The 21,079-nt window shown below is 42.0% G+C and overlaps 1 protein-coding gene and 1 pseudogene across 1 annotated transcript; both read right to left on the bottom strand.

The window, feature by feature from the left end:
* Window positions 1-1,373: 1,373 nt before the first annotated feature.
* On the bottom strand, window positions 1,374-3,053 carry LOC115789419 (E3 ubiquitin-protein ligase TRIM21-like; annotated as a pseudogene).
* Window positions 3,054-12,689: 9,636 nt separating this feature from the next.
* Window positions 12,690-19,952, bottom strand: acaa1 (acetyl-CoA acyltransferase 1). The gene is made up of 12 exons (XM_030732048.1): window positions 19,575-19,952; window positions 18,623-18,716; window positions 18,453-18,510; window positions 18,295-18,374; window positions 18,172-18,214; window positions 17,243-17,341; window positions 16,575-16,655; window positions 15,858-16,048; window positions 15,606-15,785; window positions 14,398-14,453; window positions 13,310-13,455; window positions 12,690-13,209 (listed from the first exon to the last, which is right to left on the bottom strand). Exons 1-12 carry the CDS (start codon window positions 19,758-19,760, stop codon window positions 13,134-13,136), a joined length of 1,290 nt encoding a protein of 429 aa, XP_030587908.1. The 5' UTR covers window positions 19,761-19,952; the 3' UTR covers window positions 12,690-13,133.
* Between the last annotated feature and the right edge of the window lie 1,127 nt (window positions 19,953-21,079).

Below are 21,079 nucleotides of genomic sequence, written 5' to 3'. Positions count from 1 at the left end.
CTTCATGCACCCACATTTTCAGGGCAAAATCCACAAAGGCAAAGTTAAAAAAAAATATGGAATATGTCTGTTAACATATGAAAACAGCTAAAAGAAATATGATCTAACAGAGCTTATATGTTATATTTCATATATCATTGTACTTTTCTTTGATAATAAACTGTAGGTGTGATTTCACCCACTGTGCAGCTTCAGAGGAAACACCAAAAGCTGCAGTTCCTCCACAGTCCAGCAGAGGTGCCAGCCCACATAGACTCCCATGTTAGAACTTTACAGCAGAAATAAACACGTTTACAGCTTAATACAGAAACTGCTTTGGTCTGTAGAGCTAATTTCGCCCTCCATAACATCTTCATGGGGGCTGAGGGGGTGGGTGTACCAGTCTGAGCTCTAGCTAATATCTCCAATCTCATCCAATCTCTGTATAATGACAAATAAAAGGCATTCTATTCTAATAACCAAAATAAAAAAGTCTAAAAAATCCATCTAAAATGCTACTTGTGAAAGACCCCTATGAGTATAAATCCAGCTATACAGCCAGATGTTCAATTAAATTCAATTTTAATTATCACCAAATCACAACAGTCACCTCAAGGTGCTTTATATTTTAAGCTAAAGAGTTTACAACAATGCAGAGAAAACCCAACAATCAGACGACCTGCCTCACGCATGTGAGTTGACTTCATATGCATGAGGGCTTCACAGCAAAGAGAGCAGCCTCTTCAGTAATCACAGTTGTTTAATACCCTTGATATGAGCCTCGGTGTTTACTGTTGCTCTCTGTTGGTGAACCGTAACAAGGCTTTTATGAAGAAGTCTCAGGAAACACGGTCTGGCTTTCACTGTTGTCTCACATGCTGCAAACCTGCAACTGTTCAATCTTTAGATTTACAGCTGTAAACTGAGAGTCAGGAAACCTGCTGATGTGCAAACCAGGGTTTTATTATGTGATCAAATCCGTTACACCGTTTCACCTTCAGTTATTAGTTTGCATTTGTTACAATCACAGATTTAGAAATGTCACTGAATTTTATTCCACTGTTCTCCGTTTTCACTAAACGAAAACTGGCTCAGTTATCTTACCCTAAATCAAACTTTGTTTTTATAACCATAACACATGTTGTATCCTCCATATTTTAAAGGCAAATTGTTTTTATTCCTGAACTAAACTTTAACATCAACTATTTTAATGAAATATATTTAATGCATACTGATGCATTAAATTATTAAGGCACCACACCTGTGCAACAGGGGACATCAGTTAAAGGAACTCTAACAATAAGGTGCAAGTCAGTCCTAACAGTAATCAGATTAAACAGCACATTATTGTCACTAAATATGTACATGTGTTCAATAAAAAAATAAAATAAAAATCACTTCTTCATATAGAAGCAGTCTTTGAAACACTCAGTTTGAGTGACAGGAGAGATGATCAGACGTGCAGAGTTTTTACCACCTGCATGAAGACCAGGACTGAAGAATGGGTGGAGTTCCTGAGTGAAGGAGCAGCCAGTAAAGGAGTAGATCAGAGCTGCAGCATCTACATCATAAAAGGAGACCAGACCCTCCTCATAGTCCACAAACACCCCCACCTTCTTAGGGCCAGACTGAAGACACAGATAGGCTGGAGTGGCATCAAGAGCTTTGTACTCATTTCCATTTCTCAGCCACACAGTCCAGTAACCATTCTGAGGACTCACTGTGACTTCTCCCTTCCTGTTGATCGGCTCTGTGGCCACTCCTAAAGTCCAGTCAGTCTTTCCTTTAACCTGAACCTCAAAGTAAAATCTGCCTGAAGAGAAACTCTGAGTTCCTAAAACATCTGGATAACAAGTAAATCTCCTTGGGTTGTCTGGAAGATTATTCCAAACCTCACCACAGTGCACTCTCTTCCCATCATCAGACAGGATGAGATAAGGAGTTGCTGTATCAGGATCAAGCGTCACATCTACTGCATACTGCTGGACCTTCTTCAGCTCAGCCTCAAACAGCTTCTTGATGTCATTTCTCAGTCTCTCCCCCAGCTGAGCCACAGCTCTCACCACAGTCCCCTCATATGATGATGGATGAACGCCGACCTCTGTCCAGTCCTTGGTGGGTGGAGCAGCTTTCAGAGTCAGAGATGAGAAGCTTTGGAGGAGGTGGAGGTGGTCTTCAGAGTGTGAGAGGTGCTCCACCTCAGAGCTTCTCTCCATCAGCTCAGAGATTTCCTGTTCCAGATCTTTGATGAAACCTTCAGCCTGTTTCTCTGCTGTTTCCTGTTTGTCTTCGATCTCCTTTATGAGCTCCTTCAGGCCTCTCTCAGCAGACTCCATCAGAGCAGTGAAGACCTGAACACCTTCTCCTTTCTCTCTGTCTGCAGCATCTTTGCTCATCTTCACTGACTCTTTGATCTCCTCGATCTTCAGTCGTCTCTTCTGGATCATCTGCTGAATTCCAGCCTCTGTCTCCCTCAGCTCTGCCTTCTTTCCTTCAGATTCTTCTCTCAGAGAAACAAACTCATGGTTCTTGTGGTCTAAAACAGAGCAGAGCACACAGACACATGTCTGGTCGGTCTTACAGAACAGCTCCAGATGTTTATCGTGCTTCGTACAAATCCTGCCTTCCAGGTTCTCCACAGGCTCCATCAGCTGATGTCTTTTCAGACCTTTCACTGTCAGATGAGGCTCCAGGTGAGTCTGACAGTAGGAGGTCAGACACACCAGGCAGGACTTCAGGGCCTTCAGTTTGGTTCCAGTGCAGACATCACAGAGAACTTCTGCTGGTTTGAGAGCTTGTTACTTTAAGCTGCTGCTGCTGGCTTTCTGCTGAGCTTCATGTCTGAACTGAGCGACCATCTCAGAGATGAAGGTGTTGACCCTCAGCTCAGGTCTAGTGAGGAAAGGCTCTTTAAACATGGGGCACAGGTACTTCTCACTAACATCCCAGTGCTGAGTGATGCATTTTTTGCAGTAGTTGTGTCCACATGATGTGGTGACTGGATCGGTGAACACATCCAGACAGATGGAGCACAGAAACTGATCTTCAGCTTGCAGACTGTTGGCAGCAGACATGTCTGCACCCTGGGGAGAAAAAAAAAAGTCAAATTGTGAAAAGTTATTTTCGAAATAAATATTTTCTAAGCAGTTTAGAAATATCAAAGCCTGACTGTGAGTTCAGGTTCCAGCAACAGAAACAGACAAAGAACCCACGTGTGACACCAATCTGATGTAGAAATTTTATCTCTACAAGTTTGGTGGAGAAATGATCGATTCTCTCAGATCAACATTAGCATTTAATAAACCTGACATGAGCAGTAAAAAAACAAAAAACCTCAATCCATCCTCTGCAGGTGAAAGCACCTTTCCTAATGAATATTTTGTAACATGCCCTATTTATTAACACCCCCTCAACTTGGACTTCCACCTTGGAAAGTTGGAGCAACTGCACCAACGCAGAGTCAGCAATCCAAGATGGCGGCAGTTACTGTGAACAGCAGTAAAACTGTAAAGATTTTAATCTGTGCTGCCGCTGTTGTGTATTTGTGACTCAGTAAATAAACCATAAGCAGAGCACTGACCAGGCTTTAGTCATGACTGTGCTGCAGTGGTGCATAAATGCAGCAAAAAAAAATAATCCAAAAAACAAGTAATATGTTGTACTGCTAGGGATACTTGAATGTTTTGGTTCTAAGGAAGGTAGAGCTATTGGGTTTTCCTGTTTACATTTCTATTCATTTGCTTTTGTCTGTTTTTACATTTGCTCTTCAAAACTGATTAAAATTGTTAACTTGCTTTGCAAACGCATTGTGTGCTGGTTTATTACGTTCCAGTTCACTGTTACACGGTGGCTCAAACACACTAAAACTTAAAGCACCAGCAAGTAGAAAAATGCTGCAGAAGCACACAAAACACAATGTGCATCTAACACAACCATTTCCAACCAACCAATCAGACAACAGAGTTAATACTGGTGGTACAGAGATAGGTGGTGGGTGTAGCTGGGGGTGGGGGCCCCAGTTACTGTTTAAGGCCCATTGAACCCTTGGGCTGGCTCTGTGGTAAAGAGACAATAAAACTGAATCATCACCTTCACTTAAAGCTGAGGACTCCTAGCAGAAACTTCTAGAAGCAGCTTCAGACAGATCTGAGAGAAATTAGTGTAAAAATGGCCCCACGGATGAAAATGATCCAACATCTCTGCAACCCTCTGCCCCTCAGAGTAAGACCACACTCATGTTCTCCTAGCTGTACCTGCACAGAGTCAAACAGCCTACAAGCAGTTCGTGTGTTTGCTGATATTTGTTGAGCTCTCATTGAAAAGTCCTACTGCTTTAAAATAAAGTAATATGCGCGTGCGTAGACCCCTATACTGGGCTTTATCCTGCAGCAGCAGCGGTCTCACGCGTGGGACCATCTCCGGGTCCAATACAATAGCAAGAGCAGGAATTATACTTTAAAAACTGAAATATTCACAGCATTTATCTCCTGTACAGGTAACGAAAAACAGTCCGTGCAACAGTCAGACACACACACACACACACACACACACACTGTAAAAGAAAGTCCTGTTTTTCTGTAAGATACTGGCAGCTGTTGTTGCCAGAGCCTCGCCATTTAAATTCAGTGATAATATAAACCTGTTTACAGTAAACATTATAAAAACAAAACAAAAGGTAAACCTAATTACAGTCTTTCTCGATGAAAATCACAATACAACTGTGTGATATATTACAGTATCTTACTGCAAAAATGATCTTTATGGTAAAATACTGGCAGCTGTGGTTGCCAGAAATTCACTGTAAAAAATATGGTACAATACATGAGAAATGAAAGCTGGCTTACTTACATTTTACAACCAACAACGGCTTATGGTTAATTAAGAAGAAAATAACAGATAAAGCCCAATGCACACAAAGACACACTGTTAAACCTTCAAAAACTTTTTCCATTTCCACATTTTTTGTGAAAAAGACTGAACTGATCCAATTACTCGTCCAGTATGAAGGTACGACAGTGTTGAGATCTTCTTTAAAACAGCATGTGTCCATATAAATATGAATAAAATCCATGGTGCATTGAACAAACATGAAAAAAGTAGCCACTTACCTGGCTGATCAAGAGTGTCAGAGTCCAGGTATGACTGAAGAGCGTACTCAGGATGGGATGGAGGCACACATGGACATGATGTTCAAGGTTTTACATGCCAGGATATTAAAAAGAAATCCTCTGGTCTTTTTCAGGTTGTAACCTTTAAATCCAAGTTCACATTAACAGCATGAAATTACTGTGTCACTATTTATTAAACTAAGCTTAAATGCAGGGTTATAAGTACATCTTTATTGTTTCCATGGCAACTAAGTGGGTAAGCGACAGCCAGGAGCGAGAGACAGAGAGAGAGGCATAGAGAGAGAGAGAGAGAGAGAGAGAGAGAGAGAGAGAGAGAGAGAGAGAGAGAGAGAGAGAGAGACATAGAGAGAGACAGAGAGAGACAGAGAGAGAGAGACAGAGAGAGAGAGAGAGAAACAGAGAGAGAGAGACATAGAGAGAGAGAGAGAGAGACAGAGAGAGAGAGAGAGAGACATAGAGAGAGACAGAGAGAGAGAGACATAGAGAGAGAGAGAGAGAGACAGAGAGAGAGAGACATAGAGAGAGAGAGAGAGAGAGACAGAGAGAGAGACAGAGAGACATAGAGAGAGACAGAGAGAGACAGAGAGAGAGAGACATAGAGAGAGAGAGAGAGACAGAGAGAGAGAGACATAGAGAGAGAGAGAGAGAGACAGAGAGAGAGACATAGAGAGAGACATAGAGAGAGAGAGAGAGACAGAGAGAGAGAGACATAGAGAGACACAGAGAGAGAGAGAGAGAGAGAGAGACAGAGAGAGAGAGACATAGAGAGACACAGAGAGAGAGAGAGAGAGAGAGAGACAGAGAGAGAGAGACATAGAGAAAGAGAGAGAGAGACAGAGAGAGAGAGAGAGAGACATAGAGAGAGACACAGAGAGTTTGAATATTAATATGTTATGCTATCTCTATGGTGATTGTGCCACCATAGAATCTCACTGTACATTCTGTATAATGGCAAATTCTATGCTGCACTGACTATGACAGTAAGAGTGAGTCAGCCTCTGTCAGTGTCAGTCTGTCTGTTGTTTCTTAGCTTCAGCAATGAAACTGCATTTGTAGATAAATACAGAGTATTTTCTCCTCCAGTCAAAAACACCAAGCTGGCCTAAAAGCAGCCCTGTCCACACAAACAGTAACAATGAAGCACATATGCTGCTCACTGGATACTGGATAAATATCTGTCACTAGATCCTAAATGTTTTCTATATTTCCTAGTTTATATTATGATAGAAGTTATTATGACTAAGAATCTCTCTGATGTCTGAATCTTTATTTCTTTTAAACTAAACAGTCTTCTTCTACTTTGGTTAGGTTTGTTTAAAAACAATTATTGAGTGTTATGGTTTGATTTTAACTAGAATTCTGGTAGAGTGGCTTTCAATGTGGCAATTCAACATATACTACAAAATAAAAGCCTTTTTTAAATAGTAGGTCTGTGGGCATTTTATTTTGAAAGGAATATAGAATCACATCAAAAGAGATTCATTCCAGAACACATCAAATAAAGAGATGATGTCACAAGTCTTTGATGTAAGTGGCTATAAGTAGACCTGAGGTTCAGCCAGATTTAGTTAAACTCCAACTGCAAAACAAGACGATTGTCAGACCCAAAGGAAGGCAGACGCTTAACAACTTAGAACAAATCCCCAGACGACAAAACTCCGAAGCATCTACAATGACAGACGCACAAAAGCAAACTGTTGTCACACCAAAAGCAAGAAACATGCAGACGCATGAAAATGCAAGTCCCAGAAGCCAAAATCCCAGGCCTAATGCAGGGACACAACATCATGGGCCTAATCCCAATTTTAGACCCAATCGGGACAGAGTCCCGTATAATACATGGAAGGAGATCACAGCTCTGAAACAGCAACTGCAGGAATCCCAGGATCAGGTGTACGATCTTCAGCGGAAATGGGTAGCTTCCACTGCTGAGGGTTCACAATACAAGTCTCAGTTGGAGCAGCTTTACCAGAGTTACCACTACTTCACAGTAAAAGCAACGGCAGAGATTAATGATCTCAAATACCTGCTGCAGAAATCTGAGAATAAAGTGGAAGAACTTCATCAGAAATGGGTAGCTGCCTTTGACAAGGCTGCACAATGCGAGTTTCAGATGACTGTGCTTCAAAAGCATTTTAGCCGCCATAAAACAAATTCAGAGAAAACAATTAATAATCTGAAAAAACAGCTGGCAAAGGCTTGTGGTGTGAAGCCAGAGAACAACAGTGATACAGTCACTGTTACAGACAGGAATCCCACCAATGCCAAACTGGGGAATATTATCAACAACCTGCAGGAACAAAGAAGCCACCCCGCTGCAGAACTGTGTGCAGAGCCTTCCAGCCAAGCCACGGAGACCCAACAGCTCCTGCAGCAGCTCCATGAAGCTCAGAGGCAACTGGAAGAACAGGCTGCTCAAAACAGACAGCAGAGAGAGAGATTCCAGTCGGAAAATAATGAGTTAAAATCCCAGCCCTCTACCGACAAGGACCTTCATGCTTCCCACACAGAGCAAGGAAAGGAAGGAAAAGGAGACTCACTTCTGGGAACTTTAAAATCTTTGCAGGAGTCTTTACAAACAGGACAAGATAAAGAGGACATCCTTATTTCCAAGGTGGACAAGCTTGAGGAACAACCTACAACTGTGCCAGAGGAACCTAAAAAGAAGAAGAAGAAGAAGAAGCGCAATTGGTTCCTTCGGCTGTTCACCAGAAATTCGTCCTAAAAAGCTGATTTATTGTCCTAAAAATCACATTTACATACAACTCCCCACTGTCGCCAAGAGCTTGCTCAGAAGGGATCTTCTGATTGTTGGGGGGCTCTTTAAACCAACCACTGTTCAGTTCACTGGCATTAAATTTCAGACTCAGCAAATATGTAAATGGATGACTCCTCACAATCGTGACAGTTCACTGTCACAAAGTGAGGAATCATCCATTTAAAACATATTTGCTGAGTCACGTTTGGTTGTATATAAATATGATTTCTAGGACACTGAGCCCAAATTTAAAATAATAAAAAAAAAAATAAAAAAAAAGAAAGTATCTGTGTCAATGTTTTTATATATACTCAGGGGTGAAAGTAGTTTTAAATTTTGCCGGTACTATAACAAAAAAAAAAAAAAAAAAAAAAATATATATATATATATATATATATATATATATATATATATATATATATATATATATATATATATATATATATTATGGAATGCCATTTAGGAAATTATTATATATATATATATTAAAATAAGAGTCTGAATATATTGAATGAAACATGAATATAATGAATGAACTCTGAATATATTGAATGAAAATCTGAATATATTGAACGAAAGTCTGAATATATACAATGAACTCTGAATATATTGAATGAAAGTCTGAATATATTGAATGAAAGCTGAGGTCACGGAAGCGCCATCTAGTGTTTTCATTACGTAAAGCGCATAATGTCGCTACAAGAAGCGGCACTATGAGTCAATCTGCAGTTTATCTTCACTGTTTCATCGTGGAAGAACAAATGCAGCGAACCTCTCAGGTCAGACAGCTCCTGCATGCAAGCTAACATTACGCAGAACATGCACAGGCACCCTCCACAACAACAGGCCCTGTCTAGAATCTGAGATGTGGACGTGGAAGGCATGTTCTGCTTATTGTTAGCTTGATACGCAGGAGCTGTCTGACCTGAGAGATTCACTGAATAAAACTCTTCATCAGTAGCATGATTAGGAACACTGCTGCTAGCATTATGTTGGCCAGTTCATGCATTTGCCAGGGTGTTAATTAGCTACTCATTATTTAGGATTTCTGCCACTAAATTCCCTGCAGACTGACTCATAGTGTCATTTCTTGTAGCGACATTATGTGCTTTACGTAACGAAAACACTAGATGGCGCAAGAGCTTCCGTGACGTCAGTTTTCATTCAATATATTCAGACTTTCATTCAATATATTCAGACTTTCATTCAATATATTCAGAGTTCATTCCATATATTCAGACTTTCATTCAATATATTCAAGTTTCATTCTATATATTCAGAATCTCATTTTAATATATATATATATATATATATATATATATATATATATATATATATATATATATATATATATTATATTTCCTAAACAGCATTCCATAATATATATATATATATATATATATATATATATATATATATATATATATATATATATAATATGGATAAGGCAGAAAGTAGAATCACTTGACAATGTGAAAAATATTTTTGTTGTTAAGGAACTGAGAAGTTTGCTCATGCTGTACACTTAACACAACTGATGACCACCTCCATGCATTCTGGCTCTCTCCACCAATTCAAAACTTCTGGAAATTAAATAACCACCAAACTTTCTCAAACCCCAATCCTCTTGGCATCCACTGTGTTTTGGAGCTGAATGCGCTCTCGTGCAGCGTAAATGAAATCTCTGGTTATAAGCAGTGTTTTTGAACTGTGCTGTGTTTTTGAAATTGAGCAGAATAACATGAAACACAATTAGTTAATCTCTCTTTGCTTTTAATTGAGAGAGTTTGTAAAAAGCAGACCGACATTAAACGTAGCGGTGAACATTTTAACCTGGTAACTAGCCCAACCAAAATCACCTGAAAAAACTACGCTTTCTGGTTATTGTTGGCTCTGGAAAACACATGTATGCGGTGCATTTTATATGGAAGGATAGACCCTCCCCTTTTGATTGACACCTCATTCGGCCAATCACATTAAGAAATCGGTTTTCCAGAGCCAATAATAACCAGGGGGCGTCACGTAGCTTTTCTGTTGAGTTTGGTGCAGCAAGTTACATGATTGGCTGAATGAGGCGTCAATCAAAACAGGAGGGTCTAGCGGCCTATCATGTACAATGCTCCATCCCGCTTATGGGACGTGGCTGTCCATTGATGAAAGCCTCGATCTCTGAGGGGAGAGAAGCTGCAGAATTGAGGCTCCAGCACAGCATGAACAGTTCAGAAACAATTTGAAATGAGAAAAAAAAGCAATTTATTAACTGATTAAGTCGTGTTTTAGACTGCTTATTGCTAACGGATGTATTCTGACCCAAAGTGCAGCCGTGACCGGTTCTGAATGACGGCTTTACAGCAGACAGCCGCACGAGCTCTTGCCGGTACGCAGTACCGGCGCAGAATCTTTTAGTGGTACGCAGTACCGGACCGTACCGGTGTTGTGCCAAAAAGTGATCGTCTGCCAAAAAGTGATCGCCAGAAAATGATTGCCCGTATTTAAACTGTGTAAATGACTTGCTGACCTTTAATCTGTGAAAAATATGTCAAACATATCTTTCGTGAATGATATCAAGTAATTTTGAGTAAGAAACAACATTTCTGTCACAAGGTAGATGCTGTAATCAGTTTTTGGCAGCGACTTTTATATATTCTTTATTTATCAGGGTAAAAACTGTGATCGGTCAGATTTTAAAGAGAAATCTGACCAAGAGAGCAGCAGAAATCAGAACAAATATAACATTACACTCTATAAAGATATTTTAAGTGACCAAAGAGGACTGGATTTATTATAATGTACGTGCAATAATGCAGAGTCATAAACATAATTGAAAAACAGGTCATTTCTTCATTTTATATTTAAGCCCTTCATAAATCCTATTGACTACGCTCTATTCACCAATATAAGCAAAGACATTATGCATAAAAGCACATAGAAACATCAAAAATCACTTTATGGCAGACAATCACTTTTTGGCACAACACCGGCTTACTTTCACCCCTGCGCGCACACACACACACACACACACACACACACACACACACACACACACACACACACACACACACACACACACACACTTTATTGCAGCTCAGTTTTCTCAGACCTGAGCAGGAAAATGTTGGATCATTTTAAGTTTGTTTCCTTCATGTTCTCCTGTTTACTGCAGAGCTCACTGAGGTGAGACACATCAGACTCGGAGAGCTTTCAAAACAACATCACCATCAGAACTGTTAAAACATTAAAATCCGCTTTATGGCCTAAACATGTGACCGAATCCAAGCAGTCTGGTGTTTCTTGGTGTGCTCACAAACTCATTATCCTGCCGAGTGTCTTCAGCATGGAAACATGCAGTATGTCCTCTGCTCAGCAGCATGCCTGAGCTGCAGCACACGCTCAGCAGGGTTCCAGTCCAAACAGCAAATCTGATCAATGATGGGATCAGCGCTGGCTGATCTCTCCCTGATCTCTCCCTCAGGTCAGCTCTCTGAGCGCCTCCTGTCAGAACCGAACCAGCACCGAGGACCCAGACAGACACTGAAACACGTACAAATGAATCAGTCACAACATCAAAGACAGAGAACTCAGAATAAATCATGCTGGTGACAAACGTCTGCAGCTCCTGCAGAGGGAGCTTTTGTTATGAATGAAACCAGCAGCTGGTTTTACTCCCTGTCACTCAGAGCGGCTAAAGCCTCCTTTCAAAAGAAAGAAAGAAGTGTTTGATATTAAAAATGCACCAGCCAATTATCACTTGATAAGGTCACATCAATGCTCACATCTCTTTAATGCAAACATTTTGGCAGAAGCTGCAATTTTAAGCTTTGGGAATTATAAAAATTAAAGTTTGTTTTACATGCTGCCCATGCTTCATCCACTCTGACAGAGTCCCCACTTGTGTGTGTGTTGAATACACTCAGCACAACCTTTTTAGAACTGGGGCTGTGTGTCCACGTTCTGTCCTATTGTGTCTTCTTCTATTGTTGCTGTAGTGTTGAAAATAAAGCTTAAAGAAGGAGAGAAACCCTGATGGACTTATTTCATCCTTCACAGCTTCAGCAGTGTCACAGATCTAGCTCCTGCCACAGACAGAGGACTGTCTTTGGTGTGGACTTTCAGACAGCGTGCACATCATCTGTGCTCACCAGTGTTGGAGAAAGGATTCATTTCTGGACTCTTTCAGATGCTCATTGTATTTCCTGCTTCCTCAGAGTCTCTGCTGCAGCCCACAGATGGAGTCTGATCAGCGCTGATGTTTAAACCAAGCATCTTCATGGGCTCACCAGGTCAAACTGCTCGTTGCTCAGTTTATTTACATTTGAGCTCCTGATTATGGAGGACTGTGTGTAAAAATGTAAACGGTTAATGCAGACTTTTTGTTAAAGCTCTTGAATTAAAGCTGCACTTCAACCACCTCTGAATGGTTTGACTGACAAATCTGTTGATGGTGAACTGATAACTTTACATAAAGGTCCAGAGGAACTGCTGCTATTTGGAGGCAAAGTTACAAAAATGGTTTCACTGTTCAAATGTTTATGGTTTATGGTGTGCGGGCCACATCTGGGTGACCTGCTGCTGCAGCACCTGTGCATCAGGTTTAGACCCACTCAGGTGGGAAACAGGAAGCAGCGGGGAAGAGACGGGAAAATGAGGCTCAGTGTGAGTGTGTCAGCTTCAGGCTCGGGAGGAGCAGCAGCTCATGCAGATGTTGGAAACAGCTGCCAGGTCAGTTTGAGAAGATCACACAAGATCTGCTGTCAATTCTTAACAGTGTTACGAGTGTCTGTGCAGCAGGAGTCCAGCCTGAAAGGAGGAGGAGCTGAATCAGATCATGTGAAAAATGTTTTATTATTCATGTTTCACAGAATGCGATTAAGGGAATTACAAAGACAGTTATTAGTTTGGATCCCTCCTTCAGGGTCACAGCAGCACTGACAGCGTTTACAGCAGCTGAGAGAGCAGGTAACTGCACACCTGAGAGCAGAAGAACGAAGCTGAGCTGACATGATGATGATGTCATAGACATGCTGAGCAGCTCAGTTACAGTTAGCAGGCGTTACTATAGAAACTAAGTTATTCATCTTTGCTGATTTCCTGATGGATCATCAGGTTTGATGATGGAATCAAAGGCACTTAATCAGCTGCAGCCTGAAGTGATCTGACAGTTTAACACTTCAGACAGGATCCACTGTTTTATGTGACTGTGGAAGCTCTCAGAGGCCTTTCAGACATTAATCTCTGATCTCGTGATGATCCTGATGCTGCGTGAGCCGCTACGGTCCGGGGTATTCAAAGACAGCAGCAGCTCCCATCCCGGTCCCGATGCACATGGACACGACGCCGTACGCCCTGCAGAGAACACGAGAGGGCGACACTGAAAACACCTTTTCAAACACACAGGGAGGAGGGGGACGAGGGGGGGGGGGGGGGGGTTGCGCAGCACACCGACCTCCTGCCTCTGCGTCTGAGCTCGTTAAGCAGCGTCACCACCTGCCGGGCGCCGGTGCAGCCCAGAGGGTGACCCAGAGCGATAGCGCCGCCGTTAGGATTCACCTTCTCCGGCGGGATCCCCAGCTTCTCCACGCAGTACACCGCCTGAGAGGCAGGAAAGAACACCACAGGTTATCTTCACCAGGAAGACTGAGGTGGGGCCAAAGCTTGTGGAATAATCTCTAATAAACTTTATTTAAAGAACAAGCAGCAGCAACTAAATAAGGCAAAGACTGGAGACCAGAAAACCGAAGAAAGGAACAGTTCAGGAAATAAAAGACACTTTATTTCCTGAACTGTTTCCTTTCCCACAAAAGTTTATGATGTGAGTTAAAGTGACTGACTGCCCACCTGATTTCCTCCTGCTGTCTCAGTTTGTGGTTAAATCTGGAAAACTGAAGTCTGTTTTCAGGGTTCCTGATTAGATTCTGGGTTTGTTTCCTCTCATTTTCAGACAGAATGTCCAATAATAACAATAATAGAAAATAACTGAGAGCTTGAAAGGTTAAATTCTTGCATTTAAATATTAGTTAGCGTAACCTTTATTTAATTTAAACAGATTTTTATTTACAATGGCAGACTGACAGAAGGCAAAAGTTCTTGGGAAAATATGAAACCTTTTAACACACCCACATTTGACTTGCTGTGAAAGCATTACAGTCCAAATGCTGCCCCCTGCTGGCAGAGGCGTTAGGTAACGGTTGCAGAGTAATTACAAAAGGATCCTTTAAGCTCCTGTGGCGTCCACCTCAATGTGGTTCACAACAGGAAAACAGGAAGGAAAAATGTAAACGAATCTCGACGTGAGCCTGTACTGCTGCTGAAAACCAGCAGAGGGCGCTCTATTATTGAAGGTGAAGAAACCGTGGACCACACGGAGACCTGAAAGATCTTCTTCCAGCCAGCCGAAATTCTAAACTGACTGATTTTATCTGCATGACTGGTTCACAGTTCAGTGTCCTTCAGGTTCTGCATGACCTACCAAATCCCATCCTTACTGAAAAAAGTTTCACCTGTCCAAACTGCTCTGAGGTCTGTGGAACTCACCTGACTCGCGAAGGCCTCGTTAATTTCAAACACATCGATATCAGCCACAGTGAGTCCTGAAGAGAAAAACATGCATTCAAAGGTGTTGCACAAACTGACACACCTGGACTTCAGTGTCAGAGGCAGGTATTCCCTTTAAAGGTCCCACAACCTGAAAGTCCACCTTCACAGGTAAGATGAGGCCCACCTCCCAGATTTACACACCAGTGAAAATTTCCCCTGTTTCTGTGTAGAGTGTGGACGGTCAGCAGCAAAACCACCTCCAGTTTAACTGCAGGCTGAGTCTAAAGTATTTGAAGTGTTTCTGGGGCTTAAGCTGCTGTCGGCAGAGCGCCTGCTGCTGCATCAGTCAGTTCACGTGGCTGTAAATGCTGATTTAGGCTCAGTTAAACATCGCCGCGTCCCCAGAGGCACGTCCCACCGGCTCAGTGGCGCCTGGAGGGCGTAACAGGAACAAAACAGCTCCTTTAAAATATCAGAAAATGCTGCATGACGGCGCTCAGTTACATGCAAATCAACTTTTTTATGGATTTTTGGTTCTATTCTCTCTTCAGTCAAATTAAACTAATAAGAGCCTGTTCATTTCTTTGGAAGTGAGCAAATGTACACATTCAGCAGGAGGTCAAAGGTCAGTGTGTGTGTGGACGGGCTGCTTCATCACAGACACAGCAGTGTTGTGTGTGTGTGTGTGTGTGTGTGTGTGTGTGTGTGTGAGATTGTCTTCATGTCGCATTCTCAGCTTGAGTGCCGTTAAACTCAGCTGCTGTTTACATTTGCTCCTCTCTACACTCACCCATCCTTCATTTTAATCCAACCCAGTTCACAATTAATCTGCTCTCATGGATACATTTTTCTGTTCCTGCAGTCAGATAGCACAAGTATGATATACTGACTTCAACTTGTCCCATAAACCACAGAGAAAACCCGCCAACTCGAGCCCGGCCGCTCTGCAGCGCTGAAACAGACGCTGTGAAAAACAAAGACTCAGAATTCATCTGGATTTGAAACAACGTTAATACTCAAAGAGAAACTTGGAAGAAGCGCCTCCTTCAGGTCTGCAGCGATACTTTAAGTGTGCATTCAGTGAACATTCGAGACCATCAATACATCTTAAAGAGGATATGGGACCTTTAAAATCATGTGTCGCTGTCCACCTGTCAGCTAAAGAGGCCACGCCCCTAATGAAGGCAGGTACAAACACTTCTTACCAGCCTGCTGCAGAGCTGCAGGGATGGCATACGCTGGTCCAATGCCCATCACGTCAGGAGGGACGCCCACCACTGCGCTGGCCCTCAGGACTCCCAGCACCGGCAGACCCAGAGCCTCGACAGCAGACCTGCGGCCAATCAGCACAGCCGCCGCCCCGTCGCTCACCTGGCTGGAGTTACCTGAGACAAACGAGCACGTGAGCTTCTGACTGCTGAGCGGGATTCATTCCACAGCTCTGCCTGAACTCTGACCTGCTGTGGTGCTGCCGTCGGGTTTGAAGGCCGGCCGAAGTTTAGCGAGTCCCGCCAGCGTCGTTCCCGGTCTGACGCCCTCGTCTTTGCTGACCGTCACCTGGCGCTCTTTGCCCTCGTCGTCCACAAACTTGGTGGTGACGGGAACGATCTCCCGGTCGAACAGACCCGAGCTCTGCGCCCGAGCCGCCCTGCGTGCAGGAAGGACCGACATTCAGCTGCCGTGGAAACATACCTTGATTTTAGCCTCATGAAGTGTGCATCCATTTATCTGGAATTAAACCCAGATGAAAACAGCCTCCCTGACCTCTTTAATAAGGTCAAAGCATCAGGTCCTCAAGCTGCTCCTCACTTCCTGTTCTAGTGATGGATGTTTATATTAAACATGACCAAAGTCTCAAATAATGAGGACAAAAACTCAGACTGCTCTAAACACTCACTCATTTTTTTCTGCTCTTCAGTCTCTGTGATGTCAGAAAGGAGGGATAGAAGCTTACAAGGGGCAGCCAATCAGAACAAAGTTATCCTAAAGGTGGGTGGCCGTAAAGGGGGAGGAGCTAAAGCAGCCTGTCCCACACAAAGGACGAAGCGAGCGGCTGCAGATAAAGAATTATTTCATGTGAAGCTGCTCGAGACGAGTGCAGGAGCAACAACATGAAGCTGGAAATGTTTTTATTTTACAGATGAGACGCAGTCGGAAAATAAAAATGTTTTTACTTCTGCTGAGAACTGAGAGCGAAGGCATCCTGCTTTTCTCTGGAGACTCCAAACCTCTCCGCGACGTTCTCGGAGGTGATGCTGCAGAAACAAACGCACACAAGACGTTACAATAAAGAAAATATAAAATCAGCAATGCAATAAAAAAAATCAGTTTATTAATTACAATTGATCTGTAGATTAATTTTACGGTCAGCTGTTTTTTTTTTTTAATCTAATAAAAATAGGAATTTGGGATTTTATCAGGCACGTCAGCATTGATGTTACACACTTTATGAGATTATGAATTTTTTTAATCACTTCAGGATAAATTCTGTAAACAGATTAAGGATCAGAAATTGATTAAACTAGTTTTTGGATTTTAACAAACATCCATTTAAATGATTTTAAATTTCTGTCTAATGAAATCCTGAATAATAAATTCTGAAAGCACAACAACAAGGCTGAAACTGTGATGATCTCAAATCTGTGATTAACACAATATTTTGGTGCCAAAAACACAAAGATTCAAATCAGTTTTATGTTTACAGATGCTGACCACGTCGAGGATTATGATGATGTTACTTTCTGTGAATCATGACGTGATTATAAGAAATAAATGTAAAGTTTTAAAACTCTGGATCAGGGGAATCTTTAACCCCACCGCCCCCCCGTCATCCCGCTCTCACCCCATGGGAATGATGCAGTCTCGGGCCTTGTCGTTGTCCACCAGCCTGGAGCTCAGGTCGCCCGGGTTACCGATCCCCCGCAGCGACATGCTCTCCACGCTGCAACGCAAACAGGAAACGCATCATTTCTGTCAGCGCGTCACACAGACTGTGTTTATACTCTGCTATTATTGCTTTATTCTCCTTTATTCACACCATGCAGGTATGATGTAATCCTCTCAGGGTTATTAAACAATAAAAGAAAACACATGAATAAAAGTAAAACGGATTAAACTTATAGTTACGGTACAGCCACATTTTTACATTTTAAAAAGTCAAAATTATGATTTCAGTCAAATTTTGAGATACAAATTCTACTTTAATTATTCAAAAAATAAAGTCTGATTTGAGCCTTAATCATTTTTTTTTATTTAAAATCAATTAAATTTGTAATTCTTACTTTTTTCTCATAAATATTCATTGTTCATGACATTTTAAATTTATGTTTTATCCATTTTTGTTTTATGCAATAATACATTTTATTTTCATGTCACAGTTTAAGATGTTAATGTCAAAATGAGATTAAAGTTCAAAATGATTTACATCAAATTATTTATAACCTGTAATTTTACTTTTTAAATTAAACTTACTGGCTCTTAAATTTGACTTAAAAAACAATTACATTCCTTTAAATAAAGAAATCAAACTTTTGACGTTTTAAAATCATTTACTAATTGACCTTTTAACTACCAATTTTGGCAGGAATGGGCTTCCATACCTCTGCAGCCACCAGTAAGAAAATGCTGTAATTTTGATTGTGTGCTTATTTCTGATGTGTTTAAATATAGAAGACTTCACCTGTTTACAGGAAAATATGATTCATATTTTTATGACTCTCAGCTTCATTTGAACCACTTTTTAAAAACATCTGGATGGAGAGGTAAACCCACCCGCAGGCGAGGCCCAGGTCGATGGCTCTGCTCCTGATGGCTCCTGATGGCACAGACAGGTCAGAAATCGATCACTGAGGTAAAAACTCAGAGGTCTGATTCGTCGGAGCGCTCCAGTCTTACCTGCTATGTTGAAGAGAGCCTGCAGGCCGGAGGAGCACTGCCTGTTCACCGTGTAGACGGGAACCGACTCAGGGAAGCCGCTGAAAGGAGGACAGAGTGGTGAAGAGCACAAACAAATGGTGAGAAACCACCAAGCGTGTCAGAGGCTTCAGACTCACCTGAGGAAGTGAGCCACTCGGGCCATCAGAGCACCGGCGCCGGGCTGCAGCACGTTACCTGCACACACATAGGTACAAAACCACCTGACGTCATCCACGTACAGACAGGTGCATCAGCTGAGACACAGCAAAGCAGACAGGAAGGACAGAGATGACTTTTTCCTTCTCACCTACGCAGACGTCTCCCAGCTGGTCAGGTGACAGTCCAACGTCCTTCAGCACTGCTGACATCACGGTGCTCAGCAGCTCGTCAGGTGTGGTGTCCTGCGGGCACAGGAAGGGTTCAATTCAGTCAGTACTGTGGTTCACTTAAACCAAAGAAAAACCAAGTTTAACCCAGCAAAGATTCAGGCCTGCACCCAAAATCCCAGCACGCACCGACAGGCCGATCCAGCAGAACACGCTCAGAATGTGACTTTTAGTCTCAGTGTGCACTTTTTAATGTTGTGACTTACAAATATTATTACTAAGACACCAACACACCAAATAAACTGATCAGGACAGCTGGCTCTGTGACTGTAGGACATGGATCATCCTGAGCAGCCTCTGCAGAACTCCAGCTGACACTGACACCTTTAATACACAGTTACCTGGATGCTAACATGTATCCTATCCTGGATGCTAACATGTATCCTATCCTGTACCCTATCCCGTATCCTATCCTAACATGTATCAGTCTGACAGACAGTAACCTGCCAGGGATCAACTTTAACATTCATGACATCAAAAATAAATTCCAAACACAGGTTTCAGAATCCATCTCAAAACTTTTACTTTTTAACTCAAATACAAAACCCAAAAGTCTCAGTTCAGCTATAGACAGTAAATACAGTGTGTATATAAATGAAGTGAAACAACAGACTGCTTAAATAAAGCATGGCACCATAACAAAAAATACACAATAAATATGCTAAGGTAAAAACTAATATCAAATCACAATAAATGATCAAGTGTATGAAAATCGTATATTTTAAATTTCCTCTGAGCTGCAGTTTAAAAGGTCTAAAAAATTACCATAAATACAGTCGTAAAGCGCGATTGGTTCCTGCGGCTCCATTTCGGTTAAACTCGGTAAACTTCGCCCCTCACCTTCGCCACAGCTGGCAGGTAACCTGCACCCACCTTAAAGCCTCCTCTCTTGGCCTTTCCGATTGCGGTCCTCCGGCCGTGAACCACCACCACGTCGTCTGGTAAGACGCGCCCCCCCGCCGCTGCCGCAGAGCCGCACTCCCACCTCCGTAAGTCCCGCCTGAAGCCCGAAGGGCCGCCGGGACTCAAGTGTCCGGAAATGATCTTCAGCCTGTGCATGACGGCGGCGGAGCTGTGAGGAGATTCCCGGAGCGGTTCGGAACTCCTGTTTGGACTCTGGACTCTGAGCCCCGAATCTGCTCCAATAACATCCGGGTTTACAAAGTGAGGACGGGAGCTGCGGAGGGACAAACAGAGCGCTGCTGCTGAGCTTACAGCAGCACTGCGGTCAAGCGAGCCCTCCTATGCGAATTCACAGTCAAACCCGCCGCACGTAGAATTTTGCTGCGCTTTTCTTCTAGTTTATACAGTACAGGTGCCGAGGGACCCAGAAACGTCAGAAGAAGAACAACAAGAAGCAGTCTTCTTCTCGTGCAGTTTTAGGTTTTGCTATATTGCAAATTGATCATCCTTACATTACACACTATAAAAAATGTTAAACTCATACAAATCGTTCAAAAGGTGACAAAACATTTAATGCATTTCAATGCAGATTGACTCCAAACTCTCCCAACTCTGCCTGTGGAAAGCTGTATTTCACATAAATGTGTAGTTTGGGAAACAATGAAAGGATAAAAGCCATGTCTTTACAGGAATGCTATTCAAGGTGACGCAACTCTTTAACTTGATTCCTACTCAGGTTGACCTCCACTGTACCTCTGGTGACTTATGTCTCACAGAACTGTACAGTATAGGCGATATATAAGCAAGAGCCACTCAAATTACAGTATTGTAATTCTAATATTTTAAAGTGCATTTACAGGAATACTTTTATAAGAGACACAACTGTCTGAGTTACAATTTCAACAGAGGAGGAAAACAATAGATAGAACTGTTTTATAACAATTATGTTGTCTCAGAAGTGTTTCTTATTCTGTGGACTTATAGGCAAAGAACGCAATTCCACTGAATCCTGAGCACGTTGGAGCTGCTCTGTTTCCATCTCCACACACTGGGAATGGAACCAGCGGCTACAGCTGACACACTGGATCTGTAAACCACAAGTAAATAACTCACTAAATGATTAATTAATGATAATATTAATAATTAATTCTGCATGAGCAGAATGAATTGCAGACATTTGCACTGAGGGTTTATTTAATAGAATATTTTGTAACTTTTTTTTGTTACTTCAATGAATAAAATATAGACCGGGACAATGTTTCCCTGTAAACATCTCTGAAATACTTGACTGATGATGAAAACTCATAAAGGGAAAAACGTTCATGAATCATGTTATCATAATGAAAATTCAGACAAGAATTTATTTATGTCACAGTGTTAAAATGAAAATGTGCAGAATGATCCTGATGTTTTTATGTTACTGGATTAAAATTTTTGACACAGCTGTGCAGCAGTTAGTCCACATGCTTTTCAGA

Source organism: Archocentrus centrarchus, chromosome 1 (assembly GCF_007364275.1).
Source record: "Archocentrus centrarchus isolate MPI-CPG fArcCen1 chromosome 1, fArcCen1, whole genome shotgun sequence".
Lineage (NCBI taxonomy): Eukaryota > Metazoa > Chordata > Actinopteri > Cichliformes > Cichlidae > Archocentrus > Archocentrus centrarchus.
This window is presented reverse-complemented; position numbering and strand designations above follow the sequence as displayed.

Coding starts and splice junctions, on each gene's coding strand:
- acaa1 (XM_030732048.1), bottom strand. CDS start 19,760: ATGCACAGGCTGAAGATCATTTCCGGACACTTGAGTCCCGGCGGCCCT. Junction 14,454..15,605: donor TGCAGCTCTGCAGCAGGCTG/GTAAGAAGTGTT, acceptor TTTTCTCTTCAG/GACTCACTGTGGCTGATATC. Junction 13,456..14,397: donor ACGAGGCCTTCGCGAGTCAG/GTGAGTTCCACA, acceptor CCTGCCTCTCAG/GCGGTGTACTGCGTGGAGAA.